The 16,480-nt window shown below is 36.8% G+C and overlaps 1 protein-coding gene across 1 annotated transcript in view; it reads right to left on the bottom strand.

The window, feature by feature from the left end:
* The window catches only part of ODAD2 (outer dynein arm docking complex subunit 2), a 149,987-nt gene that overhangs the window by 35,951 nt on the left and 97,556 nt on the right, over positions 1–16,480 (bottom strand). The window contains exons 18-19 of the mRNA XM_017535468.2: positions 12,673–12,861; positions 10,874–11,095 (exon numbers count right to left, since the gene is read on the bottom strand). Coding sequence (XP_017390957.1) covers positions 10,874–11,095; positions 12,673–12,861 — 411 coding nt within the window. The remainder of the gene's footprint in view (positions 1–10,873; positions 11,096–12,672; positions 12,862–16,480) is intronic.

Here is a 16,480-nt window from a genome sequence, read left to right as displayed (position 1 = left end):
AAACAATAATTATGAAGGTAAATATAAAAGACATTTTCCCATTTATTTAAATCTCTGGGAAAGACAGTTGTTTACAGTCAAAAACAAAAACAATACAGCTGAGCTTATAACACTTGTAGTAATCAAATGTATGATAAAAATAGCATAAAAGTGAGGCAAGCAAAAATGGAATCATATGGTTTTGCAATTCTTAAGTTACATGTTTACATGTATAACATTACTAGAAGGTAAATTATACTGAATTAAATACATATGCTATGAATTCTAAATCAACCACTAACTGATAACAAAGAATAATGAAAAATAAGCCAAAAACGAGATAAAATTAAGTGATAAAATATTCAATTAATCCAAGAGGTGATAGAAAAAGAGGAGTAAAGAGCAAATGGGAAAAATAGAAAACAAATAAGAAGATGGTACGTTTAAAGCTAACTGTGTCAACATCACATTAAATGTAAATAGTGTAAACATTTCCCCTTCCAATAAAGCAGAGGTTGTATAAAAGGTTGAATAAAAAAGTAAGCCCTAACTACCTGCTGCTTACAATTAACCACTTTAAATAAAAAGACACGAATATGGTTAAAGGATAGCAAAAGCTATAAAATTATAGTATGCCAATATTAGTACCCCTCAGAAAAAAAACAAAAACAAAAACAAAAACAAGGGTGTCTGTATTAGTATCAGAAAAAGATTTCAAAGCAAAGAATATGACCAGGAATAAAGATGACCATTTTATAACAATAAAGAGGTTTTTGAGAGAACATAATATTTCTAAGTACATATGCACCTAATAAAAGAGCTTTAAATTATATAAAGAAAAAACTGATATAACTGCAAATAGAAATGGACAAATCCACAATAATTGACAGAACAAGTAGGAAATCAATAAAGATGTAGAATGATTGAACAATATCAACCAACTCAATCTTAGTAAACTTCACAGAACACTGTACCCAACCATATCAGAATACTCATTCTTTTTCAAGTATATGTTGAACATTAACAAGATAAATAATGTTCCAGGCCATAAAACACATTTAGAAAAATTTTTAAATATTCAAGTAATACAATGCATGTTTTCCAACTATAATGTAATTAAATAAACCAATAACAGAAATGTCACTGGAAAATCCCCAAATGTTTGGAAAGTAAATGACACAGTTCTAAAAAACACACTTCTAAATAATTCATGGGTCAAAGAAGAAATCATACAGGAAATTATAAAGTATTTTAACTGACTGAAAGTGAAACACAACATATACAATGCAACAGCCCATCAAAAAGCTTATTCATCATGATCAAGTAGGCTTCATTCTGGGGATGCAAGGCTGGTTCAACATATGCAAATCTAAAACATAATCCACCACATAAGCAGAACCAAAGACAAACACCATATGGTCATCTCAATAGATACAGAGAAGGCCTTCAACAAAATTTAACAGCCCTTTATGCTAAAAACTCGCAATAAACTAGGTATCGACAGAACGTATCTGAAAATAATAAAAGCTATTTACAACAAACCCACAGCCAATATCATACTGAATGGACAAAAACTGGAAGCATTCCCTTTGAAAAATAGCACTAGACAAGGGTGCCCTCTCTCATCATTCCTATTCAATATAGTATCGGAAGTTCTAGCCAGAGCAATCAGGCAAGAAAAAGAAATAAAGGGTATTCAATTAGGAAAAAAGGAAGTCAAATTGTCTCTATTTGCAGACGACATGATTTTATATTCAGAAGACCCCATCATCTCAGCCCCAAATCTCCTTTAGCTGATAAGCAACTTCAGCAAAATCTCAGGATACAAAATAGATGTGCAAAAATCATAAGCATTCCTACACACCAATTACAAACAAAGAGTCAAATCATGAGTGAACTCTCATTCACCAAGGAGAATAAAATATCTAGGAATACAACTAACAAAGAATGTGAAGGACCTCTTCAAGGAGAACTACAAACCACCGCTCAAGGAAATAAGAGAGGACATGAACAGATGGAAAAATATTCCATGCTCATGGTTAGGAAGAATCAATATCGTGAAAATGGCCATATTGCCCGAAGTATAGATTCAATGCCATCCCCATCAATCTACCATTGACCTTATTCACAGAACTGAAAAAAACACCTTAAATTTCAAATGGAACCAAAAAAGAGCCTGCATAGCCAAGACAATCCTAAGCAAAAAGAACAAAGCTGGAGGCATCATGCTACCTGACTTCAAACTACACTACAAGGGTACAGCAATCAAAACAGCACGGTACTGGTATTAAAACAGAGATATAGACCAATGGAATAGGACAGGGGCCTTGGAAGTAATGCCTTACATCTATAACCATCTGATCTTTCACAAACCTTACAAAAGCAAGCAGTAGGGAAAGGATTTCCTGTTTAAACCTGACTAGCCATGTGCAGAAAGCTAAAACTGGACCCCTTTCTTAACACCTTATACAAAAATTAACTCCAGATGAATTAAAGATTTAAACAGAAGACCTAACACCATAGAAACCCTAGAAAACACCTAGGCAATACCATTCAGGACATAGGCATAGGCAAAGACTTCATTGCAATGGCAATGGCAACAAAAGCCAAAATAGACAAATGGGATTTAATTAAACTTGAGAGCTTTTGCACAGCAAAAGCAACAATCATTATCTTGGAGGTGGGAACATGAGTCTAAACACAAAACTCATTTATGTTTATATGCACCTTATACATACCTAGCCTGAAGGTAACTTGGTACAGTATTTTAAGTAATTTTTTGTGTGAAACAGACTCTCACTGTGTTTTGACTGCAATCAGTCACATGACATCAGGTGTGGAATCTTCCCGTTGTGGCATCACACTGTCACTCAAAAATCTCAGATTTTGGAGCATTTTGGATTTCAAATTTTTAGATTAAGGATGTTCAACCCGTAAGAGTTTCCAGCCAGTGCAATCTGGCAAGAAAAATAATTAACAGTTATTCAGGTTGAAAAAGAAGAAGAAAAACTGTTTATTCACAGATGACATGATCGCTTATGTGACACACTGAGAAACTACAATGTGTTTTTGTATAGCTCACAAAATGAAGAGTGGTTTTTACATCTTTGTACTCTCATAAATAATAATAAAAATAATAACAACAGTAGAAATAAAACAAAGAAGAATCTGCAACAGAGACTCTATTGATCTATAAAACCTAAAATATTTATTATTTGGCCTTTTAGAGAAAAAGTTTGTTGATTCCTGGACTATGTAGAAAATTTGATGGAATCTCTAAAGACCTACTAGAATAGGTGAGTTTGGCAAGATTAGAGAATATGAAATTAACATACATATTCTATTTCTACACTATACCAATAAACGATCAGAAATTGAAAGTTTAAAAATACCATTTACAGTAGCATCAAAATGTTAAATATATGTGGATAAATCTGACAAAGATTTGAATGACCTGTACACTCTAAACTATAAAATGTTACTGAAAGGTAAGACCTGAATTAATGGAAATATCCCTTGTTCATGATTCAGGAAAGTCAATATTGTTAAGATGTTGATATTCCCCCTACGATATATCAGTTCAACACCATTCCAATCAAAATCCCAGAAAGCATTTCCTGTATAAATTGACAAACTGATTTTAAAATTCCTGTGGAAATGTAAAGGCACCAGAGTAACCCAAACAACTTTGAAAAAATAATTAGGTAGGAAAACTTATCCTACCTAATTTTACTTTTGTAAAGCCACAGTAATTAAAACTGTGTGGTACTGGCATACATATAGACAAATATAACAATGGAACAAAACATATATGAAATTGATTTTTATTTTTGTTAATTAATTTTTCACTCTGTCACCAAGGTTGGAATGCAGTGGTGTGATCACAGCTCACTACAGCCTAAACTTCCCAGGCTCAGGTGATCCCTCCACTTCAGTCTTCCTGGTAGCTGGGACTACAGGTGCATATCACCATGCCTGGCTAATATTTTTATTTTTTGTAGGGATGGGGTCTTGCTATGTTGCCCAGGCTAGTCTCAAACTCCTAAGTTTAAGCAATCCTCCTGTCTTGGTTTCCCAAAGTGCTGGGATTACAAGTATGAGCCACTGAGCATGGCCCAGTTTTTTTTTTTTTTCATTGCAAAAGAAATTCAGTGAGAAAAGGGCAAAGTTTTTTAAATAAATGATGCTAATATGCCTTCCAAATGAACTTATATTCATAATTAGCATCATAGAAAGTTTACTTAAAATGGATCATAGACCAAAAGTGTAAAACCAAAAATTATAAAACTCCAGAAGAAGGCATGAAATCCTTGTCACCAGGTGTCAATAAATAATTCTTAGATATGCAACCAAAAACACAATTCATAAAAAAAAAAATAAATTGGACTTCCTCAACATTAAAAACTTCTGCTTCTCAAAAGACACAGTTAAGAGAATGAAAGACTAGCTACAGACCGGGAGAAAATATTTGCAAATTACATATCTGGTAAGCAACCAGAATGTATACAGAACTCAATTAAAAAAACAAACAAACCAATTAAAAGTGGTCAAAACAGGTGAACACTTTGCCCAAGAAGTCATACAGCTGATATACAAACACATAAGAAGATGTCCACATCATTAATCATTAAGAAAATTGAAATAGAAACTATAAGACACCATGACATACCTATTAGAATGTCTAAAATCAAAAACATTGACCATACCAAGTGTTGGCAAGGATGCTGTCCTATACAGCTGGTGGAATGCAAAAATAGCACACTTTGGAAAACAGTTTGGCAATTTTTTAAAAAGTTAAAGGTACACATACCATACTCCTAGGTATTTACTTAAGAGAAGAGGAAGCAAATGTCCACCCAGTGACTTGTACATGAATGTTCATAGCAGCTTTATCTGTAACAACCCAAGTTAGAAATAACCCAGATTTTCATTAACAAATGAAAGGAGGTTCGATATAGTGGCTTACACCTGTAGTTAGTCTCAGCACTTTGCGAGGATGAGGCGGGCAGATCACTTGAGGCCAAAAGTTCAAGACCAGCCTGACCAACACAGCAAAATCCTGTCTCTACTAAAAATACAAAAATTAGTCTGGTATGGTGGCGCACGTCTATAACTCCAGCTACTTGGGAAGCTGAGGCACGAGAATTGCTTGAGCCGAGGAGGTGGAGGTTGCAGTGAGCCCAGATTGTGCCACTGCACTCCAGCCTGGGCCACAGAGAGAGACTCTGTCACAAAACAAAACAAAACAAAACAAAAACAGAAAGGATAACCAAATTATGATATATCCATACAACAGACTACCACTCAGCAATAAAAGAGTTGATTAATCCACATAAGAATGTGAATGAATATGAAAATAAGTAAGCTGAGTGAAGGAAGTCAAACATAAAACCAGGCACTTATGGGAGGTACCCATGGTTCTTAGGTTCTAGAAAATGCAAACTTATCTCTATTGACAGAAAGCAGATCGTGATTGGCCTAGGCTGAGTGGCTAGGAGAGAGGAATTATGAAAGGGTACCAGGAAACTCTGGGGGATTATCATTTTGGTTTGCTAATAGTTTCATGTGTATATGTGGGTGTACGCATATGTCAAAACTTATCAAACTGTACAACTTCAGTATGTGCATGTGTATGTCAATTATCCCTTAAAGTTGTCAAGATTTCTAAAAATTAAAAAAAAATTGAAATAAGAAAAACTCATTTGGTGTACATATAATATTAAAGTTAAACATGATGAATTAAACTCTAACTTACTGGACCCCTTAAGTAATCATGAACTTCTTTCTCACTTTACAGGAGAAATACAAATAAAAATAAAAAAGCCAATCAGAAACAAGTCTGTTTATTACTCTCTATGTAGCAAATATTAATCGATATCAATTAGTTCTATTAAGTTGTTTAATAGCATATCATCTAGTAAACTCTCCTCAGCACTCCAAGGAATGTCTGGAATGGGAGAAAAGTACTCAAAACTACAGTGATATTAAGAGTTTTAATTAACAGAAAATGTATTTAGATAAAACATTAAGTATATAGGCACTTAGTGAGTGTTCCTACGTGACCTTAGTCTCTAAAATCCATTTACTTGACTCACAAACATTAGCAGTATTTTTTTTTCCTGTGCTAGGCTTCAAAAACGATGGGTGTGTTTGCCTCTGGGTTCATCTTTCTGGCTCTCTGGAATGCCAGTACATGTACTGAGCCTAGGAGGCAGCTAGCCTGTTGGCTGTACCAATTCAGCAGTTCCAATTGAACTGCTCTCCACTCACTCTGCCAATGCTGGACATACTTCTGGTTTCATTTGTCTGCAATCTCCTCAATTTCCTGCCTTTCAGAAAGTTATAAGCCATTATGTAGCTTTCACTTGCCTGGTATAGACATTTACAAAAACAAATCCAATGTCACCATGGGGAAAGAAAGAAGCTTGATGCCTTTTATAGGTGCTCATCAGTTTTCTACTTAATCACTTTTTCTTGCCTAGGAAAGGGCTTGCCTTGATGATTTTTTTCCTGCGATTTATTCTTCCTCATTACTCTCCTATATTACAGTTTCATTATAACTAACAAATAACTTAGGTATCTCTCAGACTTCTCATATTTTCAACATAGTTTGCAACAAATCTGCATTTATATTCACAAGATTTTGTAATGGTACAAATCCCTGGGCTGATACGTTTGAAAAGGATGTCTGTGCAAAATCATAAAGAGAATAGGATTAAATATTCCTATCGCCCTATATTGTAGGGGATTGATTAACACATTTAGAAGAGATTCTTACCTCTTCTAAAACACAGGCTGATTTTTCAACATAATTGGATCAGCAAACACTTGTTGACCTCTTAGCGGCACTTAAACACAAACCCTTTTGAAAGTTGCTCTTCTTTTGGCTTCTAGATCTCCTGGTTAACCTCTTAACTTCTCCAGTCTAGTCTGACAGCTCTTCTTCCTAGTTTACGTGACCCAAAAGTGAAAATGTAGATATTTCCTGGGCCTCTACAAACTTTCTGCCAAAAGTGTCATCCACCCTCATTAATGGCTTAATACCCCCTGCTGATAATTTCCAAATCTCTCCACCCTCTCCTCTGGAATTGTACGGTCCTGCAAGGAAAACACTAGCCACTAGTGAACACTTAAAATGTGGCTGGTACAAACTGAGATATACTGGAAAACACACAACAGATTTTGAAGAGTTGGGTACAAAGCCGAAGGCAGGTGGATCACCTGAGGTTGGGTGTTCGAGACCAGCCTGGCCAACATGGTGAAACCCCATCTCTATTGAAAATATAAGAATTAGCTGGTTGTCATGGTGGGTGCCTGTAATCCCAGCTGCTCAGGAGGCTGATGCAGGAGAATCACTTAAACCCAGGAGGCGGAGATTGAAGTTAGCCAAGACCACGCCATTGCACTCTAGCCTGGGCAACAAGACCAAAGCTCGGTCTCAAAAATAAATAATAATAATAATATAAAGTATCTTTTAAGTAATTTTTATATTGATTATATGTTGAAATAACAATATTTTGGATATACACAGTTTGCCCTTGAACAACAGTTTAAACTGCAAGAGTCCACTTATATGTGGATTTTCTTCTGCGTCTGCCACTCCTGAGACAGCAAGACCAACCCATCTTCTTTCTCCTCCTCTTAAGCCTACTCAAAGTGAAGATGACAAGGATGACCTTTGTGACGATCCACTTCCACTTAATAAACAGTAAATATATTTTCCTTATTTCCTCTTAACATTTTTCTCCCTCTAACTTTACTGTACTAATACATAAAACACGAAATACATATTAATCAACTGTTGATGTAGGCTATTAGTAGTTAAGTTCTGGGGCAGTCAAAAGTTATATGTGGATTTTGACAGTGTAGTGGGTCATTACCCCTAACCCCTGCATTGTTCAAGGGTCAAGTGTATTGGGTTAAATATATTACTAACATTAATTTCACCTGTTTTCTTTTATCTTTTCTTAAAATGTGACTGCTGGAAAATTTGGTATTACATACGTGGCTCATGTGACATTTCTGCTGGGCAGCACTGCTCTACACTTAAAATTCAAACTGACTATTCAAACCGAACACATTAGAAACTGAACTCATTATATTCCAGATCCTGCTCCTTCACTGTCAGGACAGAATAAACCTCAGCCTTTGGAAGACAAATACACTGCATTGCATTGTCCATTGCTGTTGAGGAAATTGTCTAACAAAGCAGCTAACCCTAGGATCAATCACTTATGAATAGGTGACAGGGTGACTCTGGTTGTTGTGAAAGAGCCTGTCAACATTCACTCACTGGCAGCTGCAGAGGAATGTTTGTACGACTGGAAAATAACACAACAAGCATTTGACTAGAAGCGGGCAGCAGCAGTAAGGAACAAAGACAGCCAGGGTTTTGCCAAAATACTGTATAAAGTTTACATGCATTCAAAGTTAGAAACGTTAGAAGTCACACATTTAGTTGTGACACATTCTCTGCAGGTAATTGAACCACCCTGATGTGCCAACAATTTTTTTTGCATTATCTGGCTCATGAAATCTTCGTCTTCATCTAGGCTGAAATCTGGAATAATTTTTTACTAGGCTTTCCTTTATTCCCATGTCCAAGCAACTATCAAATTATGATTCTACCAACACCCAATATGCCACATTTATATTTTTTTTCCTCCTTAAAGAAAACCAGAGAAAGGAAGCAGAGGTTCTTATGCTTCCCTCATGACCTCATGAGTTCTGGGGCTCAGAAAAGTAGGAAAAAACGATTGAGAGAAACAATTTCCAAGGTTGCATATTTTTGCTGATAACACACCATGGCAAGGCCTGCTTCTATGCTACTGCCAAGTAATTTACCAAAAAAAAGTACCCTGTTCCTTACAGTTATTCTCCAATAGAAATAACAAGTGGTTTGAAATGCAAACAGACTAAATAGAAAGGTCCCCAAGAAACCCAAAAATAACCCGAGAAAGGCTCTAGAACATGATTGACAGTCTTCCATCTTTGCTGTCTTCTTTTCTGTCCTTCACTTTAATCTTTCTTACGGCTTTTCTTTTTCTAATTCTAAAGTTTCTCTTTACAGAAACTTTCCTAACTGTGTGGGTGGGCGAACACAGTTTCATCACTTTACAAGGTCGAATAATATTCATAAATGATTTTGGATTATCTATTGGTTTGTATCAGAAGAAATAATTGCAAGTTGCATATATACCAGGCATTTATGTCAACTGAACCATTACAGGTACGCTTTAATACATTTCAAAACTTTTGAGCTTCAACTAACTGGCGGTTGTCTTATGCATATGCTATATGTCAGAACTTTTCCCTGGCTGCTTAAATTTTACAGTTTCTTTTTTTTTTTAAAGGCTGTATACTTAGGTTGTGCAAGTCCCTGTTCAATAAAAGTATGTATAATTTTAAATTAGAAATACCTTCCTTTTTGAAATGGGAACACAGTCATCTTGAGATGATGGCATTTTTGTCATTCCCGAACAACTCGAAGTTATTCCAATATATTTTTTATAATTTACTTTTAAAAATTGTTACTTAGTTTAAAAGATTCTTTTTTTTTTCCTCCAGATTTTTGCTTGAAGAAACTAATCTGGCCTAATTTACATGCCATAAAAACAGATTTACAATGGAAAAGTTGACACATTCAAACATAAATTGAGATTAATTTCAGAAAAATTAACATCATATTCTTCCACTGGAATAGATTTCAAGAATTAATTAAAAATAATTGCCTCAAAAATTACCAATTGGTATTTTAAGAGTACTATTCCTCCTAAGATGTTTCATATCTGGTACATCTAGATTTGACTAGATATGACTAACTGGGGTTTTTAACTCTTAGCTAAAACAACAAGTCTATTTCTGGCATGTATTTTAAGATGTAAATACATCAGGTTGTCATAGGCTCCAAATGAAGGTAATAAACAGTAAAAGTATATTGTACAAGGAAACAGGCTATAGAAAAGAACTAATATTTTTAATCAATTTTTACTGATACGTGTAAGCTGTTCATGTGCTGTATTTTTATATTGCCAGTAAAATATTCTAGGCAGTTTGCAATGTGTAGATAAGTTAGAATCTCTTTACAGAAACTTTCCTAATGGTCTCCTGATGCTCAGATTTAAACAAACAAACAAACAAATAAACATGTCTTGGAATCTATCCATTGTTGTTACGGTTTAGCCTGTCAAGCTCCATCTAGTTACTGTTTCAGCCAGTTCCTTTGGTGTTTAGTTGGTGCCTATGGTTGTCTCTATCCTTTATTATTTATGTGTTAAGTAAACACTATAGCCAATAGAATTATGAATACTACTTCTTGTTCACGTGCTGTACATTTTCTTTCTTCAAAACCAAATTATGGAATGATTGTTTTACTAACTACATTTCTATCCTTTAATTTAGAAAAATTCTGTCTCCATATAACTTTTCTGCAGCATAAATCATTGTAACATATGGGCATGGCGGCTCACTCCTGTAGTCCCAACACTTTGGGAGGCTGAAGCAGGAGGATCACTTGAGGCAAGGAGTTCAAGACCAGCCAGGGCAGCATGGCGAGACCTGTCTCCATACAAAATTAAAAGAATTAGCCAGGTATGGTGGCATGCACCTGTAGTCCTGGCTACTTGGGAGGGTGAGGCAGAAGATCACTTGAGCCCAGGAGTTCAAGGCTGCAGTGAACTATGACTGCACCATTACACTCCATCCCTGGGGAACACAATAAGACCTTGCTAAAAAAATTCACAATAACACATGGCTTGAATGCAGCTGTGACACAGCAGGCTGGCACGTCTGTATGTCTGAATACCTCCTTTAGAGAAATCTTAGTGATGCCTAAGTTTCTTTCCAGGCTACATCAACCAAACTTGGACTAAACCACAAAGTCATTCAACTGTACCTTTACTGCACCATTCTCATGCATGGTAATGCAGTTATCAGCATCTTCTGAGAGTTGGTACAAGGCCTGAGCTGTCGCCCGATGCACGTTGGTGTCATTTGATTTCAGGTAACGCACTAATGGAGCCACTGCTTTGTGCTCACCAAAGGCCACTCTGTTCCTGCCCCACATACAGCAACGTGAAATAGCTTCTGCTAGATGATGCCTCAGTTTATTGTTATTCTGTGCAAAGAAAAATGAATCATGCATCACAATGACCCTGCGAGACCATGTCTATAAGTACTTTATTAACCATTACGACACCAATGAGTCTAGAGAAGAAGGGCCAGCTGGTTGGTTACCGAGGTGATGTCTTGAAGGAACTAGTCTTTTTTAGACGGAATCTCACTCTGTTGCCCAGGCTGGAGTGCAGTGGTACAATCTCAGCTCACTGCAACCTCTGCCTCCTGGGTTCAAATGATTCTCATGCCTCAGCCTCTCAAGTAGCTGGGATTACAGGCGCCCACCACCATGCCTGGCTAATTTTTGTATTTTTAGTAGAGACGAGGTTTCACCATGTTGGCCAGGCTGGTCTCAAACTTTTGGCCTCAAGTGATCTGCTCGCCTTGGTCTCCCAAAGTCCTGGGATTACAGGCGTGAGCCACTGCACCCAGCTGAAGGAACTAGATTTTTGGTGGGTTACCAATTGACAAACGTTCAATCTTGAGTTTTCTTGTTATGAACTGAATGTAGCTAGTGCACTGAAAGGTGACCAGGCATCTGACATCAGTCATTTGCTCAAGCGTAGCTTTTCTTTTGAGTAAGTCTACTAGATAACACAAAATTACAGATCAGCAAGTTGTTTTGGAATGCAAATATTTAAAAAATATTGAATATTCTTAAAGGGATACTGCACTTAACTGGGATAAGTAGATTGACTTGATTTATCCACCCTAGGAATACCTCTATATATCATTAATACACCTTTGTTCCCTTGACTCCTAAGAAAGAGAAGAGAGTGCAGCAAATCCAATGATACATTTTGGGTCTTCCATTTTCCTTTCTGTGTTTTTTGATGCAGACTATATCCTTCTTCATATATGTGGTTGCCTTGCATAGGCATACTATAACTGCATCGGATGGTTTTGTGTTTATTAAGAGTACTGTTCTTTTGACTCAGGCAACAGCTTGGTGTCCTTAAGTGAATCTGACAGACACTCTTAGCAACTTGAAGCCTGCTAGACCAAGCATCCTTCCAGGGTTTGAATTTCTGCTCTACTACTTTTCTGCCAAGTGGTACTCCAAGCTATGCTCAAATACCTCTGGTCATGGTGAAGTCATTGTCTCTCAAGGCTGCTTATACTGTCTGGCACCGCTCTGGATAAACAACGCAATGATTGCCAAAGTCTTCTAGCTCAAGAATGCCATCGATCGAAGCTTGCTAAGCTGGGGGAGGCACATTCGACTTCTAACGTTGGCATGAAAAACCAGCAAGAATCATAACCACGATGGTGGTGGTGAAGATGATAGTTAACACTTACATAATGGCATCTGTATTTGCCACTTCACTTGCCAGTAGCAAATAAAGAACAGCTTCTATTTTATAAGGATCTTGCAATATTAACATTTTATAGTTTAAAACACACTTTCACATATATTAGTCCCAGAGAAACTAAATGAGTTGACCAAATCTCATACCCCATAAGCAATGGGTATTAAACTTGAATCCAGGTTTCTGGACTAAAAATGCATTGTTTTCATCATGACACCATGACATCTTATGACAATGGGCATTTAAAACAAAAGGATATGTTACTTACTGTATTTGCCAGCTTGGACAATAAAGGAACAACTCCATGATCTGTAATAACAGCTAAATTTTCTTGATCTTTTGCTATGTTGGTAATGGCAGCACATACACTTGCCAAAACTTCTTTGTTATCTGATTTCAGTAAATTGACGATAAGTTCCAAACCACCAACAAAGGAACGAACCATTTCCCCAGCATCCTAGACAAAAATAAAAATAAAGATGCTATCAAAACTAAGCCCACATTTAGGCATTTTTTAAGAGGCAGAATGTAACAATACAGCTGTGAGGTACATCTTTGGCATGAAAGACAACTTTAGCTTAATTTATTTCTATATTACATATTATTTCTACATATATATGTATAAAGCATGTGTGTGAACATATATATATATGTCTATATAAATATATAACATACAAAAATTCAGTTTCAACAAATATTTATTGATTAATGATTACATGAGAATCACTGTGTTAGCTACTGAGGATAGCAAAGTTATTAAAGTACAGTTATTTCTTACTATTTGCAGTAGTTTTGTTCTATAAAGTAACTGCAAACACTGAATTAGCCAATACTAAACTGCTTCTCTTAGGAGAAAAATAGGATTCGGTTCCTGCAAGCCTCTGGCTACAAATTTTCATCAGCTGATGGATACATAACCTTGTTTTATGTGTATTTCTGTTTGAAGACATCTTATTGAAATAAGGTCACATATGTTTCATTCATTCACATTGAACTCATGACCCAGAGGATATAACTCATGAATGGAGCTTATTTAACACAGATATTTTCTCTTTCAGGCACTCCACAACTTCTTGCGCTTACAAAACACAGGTAGAACTTCAGCATCACACCTGGGGGCCATTGAGAACAGTGAAATAACCAACAAAAAGCACAAAAATGCAAAAATTATGGCACCAAATGGACCACAAAATGGACCCTTGCTTACAGTATGAGAACTGAAACAAGAAGGCAGAGAATCCACTTCATCAGCCTCAGCTGAGAACAGGTGCATTGGAAGACTCAAATGTTTCACTTCTCTGTGCATGTCCAAGAATGAATGTATCGATTGGGGGTTACAAGTAAACTTGAACAAGTAGGCAAATTCCCAAGGAGAATCTGTGAATAATGTGGATCGACTCTATATATTCTTTTGCCACCATGTTGCTTACAACTGGTGGGGAAGATGGGGCATTAAGAAGTTACAAGTATAACAAATAGCACCAGAAGGGAGAGGAGATGAAGAGACTACAAACCCATAAATGAGGGAACCTCAACTAATACAAAGGTTCAAGGGCTGATTCCCCAAGGCCTAAGGGACAAAGAGTTATCTAGTGTGAAAGGGATCCTGGTTGGACAAATCATCATGTTGCATAGATCTGGGAGTGAGAGAGAAAGTGACTTTTTTTCCTAGTTCAGAATGACTGGAGCATCAAATAAGAAAGGCAGCATGCGAGAAAGGGAGACTTAGGAGGTAAGAGCTTGAAGGGTCTTACCTTTAAGATCCTTCAGGAAGCATCTTGGTAGAGTTTGGAGTTCATTTTTAAGGGCATTAGAAAGCCCCTTAAGAGGCTGAAGTGTTGTGGGGGAAGAAGTATTATCAATTTTGTATCTTAGGAGGTTTCTCAGAATTACAGGGTGCAGGGTTGGGGCGGGCGCAAAGAATGGTATAGGAAACACAGAGGCTATTTCACTAGTCCTCGTGGGAAGAAGTGGTGATAGTTTGTATGAGGGTGGTGGTGGTGGTGGTGTATCCCTGGAAAGAAGAGTGTGGATTTGGGAAGCCTGATTGGAGAAGATAGGAATGAGTGATTCGAGATGATTCCCATGTCCCTGGCTTAACTTAGTAGAGCTAATGTTGGAAAAGCTGGTTCGGTTTGGCTTAGTTTGGTTTTCTTGGGGTGGTATATGGTATTAGAAGACCTAATTTGAACGAAGTATCCACAGACATTCAAGTGAAACTATCTAGGTTGCAGATGAATGTATGGATTTTTGGAGCTTACAAAAGAAAACAAACAAACAAACAAACAAACAAACAAACAAAACAGCCTGGAAGTGGAGATTTGGAAGTCATCAGGATGAAGACTGTAACTAAAGCCATGCAAATTAGAGAGTGGGGAGTGAGATAAGAGTGGGCTCTTTCTGGTGTCCCAGGTGTGGGCCAAGAAAAAGGATTTCTTAGAAGATTCTGGAAACAGATCTCCTCCTTCTCTGAGGTTGTATAGGAGTCAGTGTGTAATATCCACCAATTATTTGGCTCTATCACTTTTTCAAATAATAGTAATTCACATCTTTTGAGTTCCAACAGTGTATCAGGCATGGTACTATGTATTTCATATAAGTTATCTCAGTTAAACCTCACAGGAACCATGCAAAGTAGGTATTACTTCCATTTTAGATTTTTAAAACTGAGGCTTAAAGAGGTTGAACCTTATAAATTAGATTGTATCCCCCATGAAGGTAGGCACCATGTCTTACTCAACTGAGTGATCTTTAGAAACCGCAAATCTGATGAACTTATCTCCATACTCAACAAATTCTTCCACAGCTCCCCCAGCCCTTAGGATAAAATTCAAACTCCATAATGTTGTTTGCAAACCCTTCAAGGTCCACCCCTGGTTTATCTCTGCAGCCTCAACTTCCCTGCCCTTGACACCTCTTCTCCAACCTCCCCCAACACACCCTGAGCCAGTGGCTCCCCGTATGAGCTAATAATAAGAATCCTGGGACTCATTCCCTGAGAATGTGACTCATTAAGTTTGGCGTGGGGTTCCTTAAAATATTTGTATTTTTAAAAACTCTCCAGCCAGTATTGGGAACACTACTTTATGAATTAGTCCTTCAGGTTTCGTGTCCTCAAATGTGCGTGTCTCCACAACTCTACACAAACCTTTTCTGTCTCTCTTCCTCTTAGCTTGGGAATTCCTACACATCTTTAGCTACCAACTAAGGTATAACTTTCTTCAGGAAACCTTTCCTGAACCTCACGTCCGAGTGAAGCAGCATCTTCCGTAATGCCTGGTTCTTCTGTATTACAGCACCTATCACTCCAGGTAGTTGTGGGTCCTTTGTTTGCCTTTGACCTTGAACTGTAAGTTCCAGGAGGGCGAGGACTCTTTTTGTTCATTGTTGTATGCCTTGTGCCTGTGCCAGTTTCTAGCAGTTAGTAGATGCTCAATTAACATTCATTAAATTTGATCGTTTGCAAACTCGCAGACTTAAAAGGAAGCTTTCACTGTGGGTACAACAAACCGATCTAAACTCTTAATAAGTAATGAAAGCAGGACATAAGTCAGGTTCTGCCCAAGTGTGAGGACAAAGCCAACTTCTCTCCAAAACGCATTGCCTTACCTGATTGCTGTGAATAGTGACAGCAGCAATATTGGTGACCTGGTTCTTAATACTAAATCTAAATACAATTTCTGATAGTTAGGAGATACTTTTAAATTCTGATGTATTCATAAGCTTATTTGGAAACTATTTGACATTCTTTGTAAAAATTTTTATGTAATGTTAAAGAAATGATTGTACTTTCAATTGTCTCCTACAATGTTACCTTACTACACTTCTATGCATTAGCATGCTCTCAAATCAAAATATTATAAACACGAATGTATTAACCTTAAAATATCCAACATTATTTAATCCTAATTACCCTTTGGGGCAGTTAGTGGTGGTAGTTGGAGCAGTAGTATTTGCATGTCATAGATAAAGAAAATGCAGAGGAATAAATTAATATGTATAAGGTAAAATGACAGAGTGGTAGAAGCAGGATTTGATTCCAGACTGTCTGACCCCAGAGCCCCTTCACAATGTTG

This window comes from Cebus imitator, unplaced genomic scaffold, assembly GCF_001604975.1.
Source record: "Cebus imitator isolate Cc_AM_T3 unplaced genomic scaffold, Cebus_imitator-1.0 Scaffold92, whole genome shotgun sequence".
NCBI classification, from domain to species: Eukaryota; Metazoa; Chordata; class Mammalia; order Primates; family Cebidae; genus Cebus; species Cebus imitator.
This window is presented reverse-complemented; position numbering and strand designations above follow the sequence as displayed.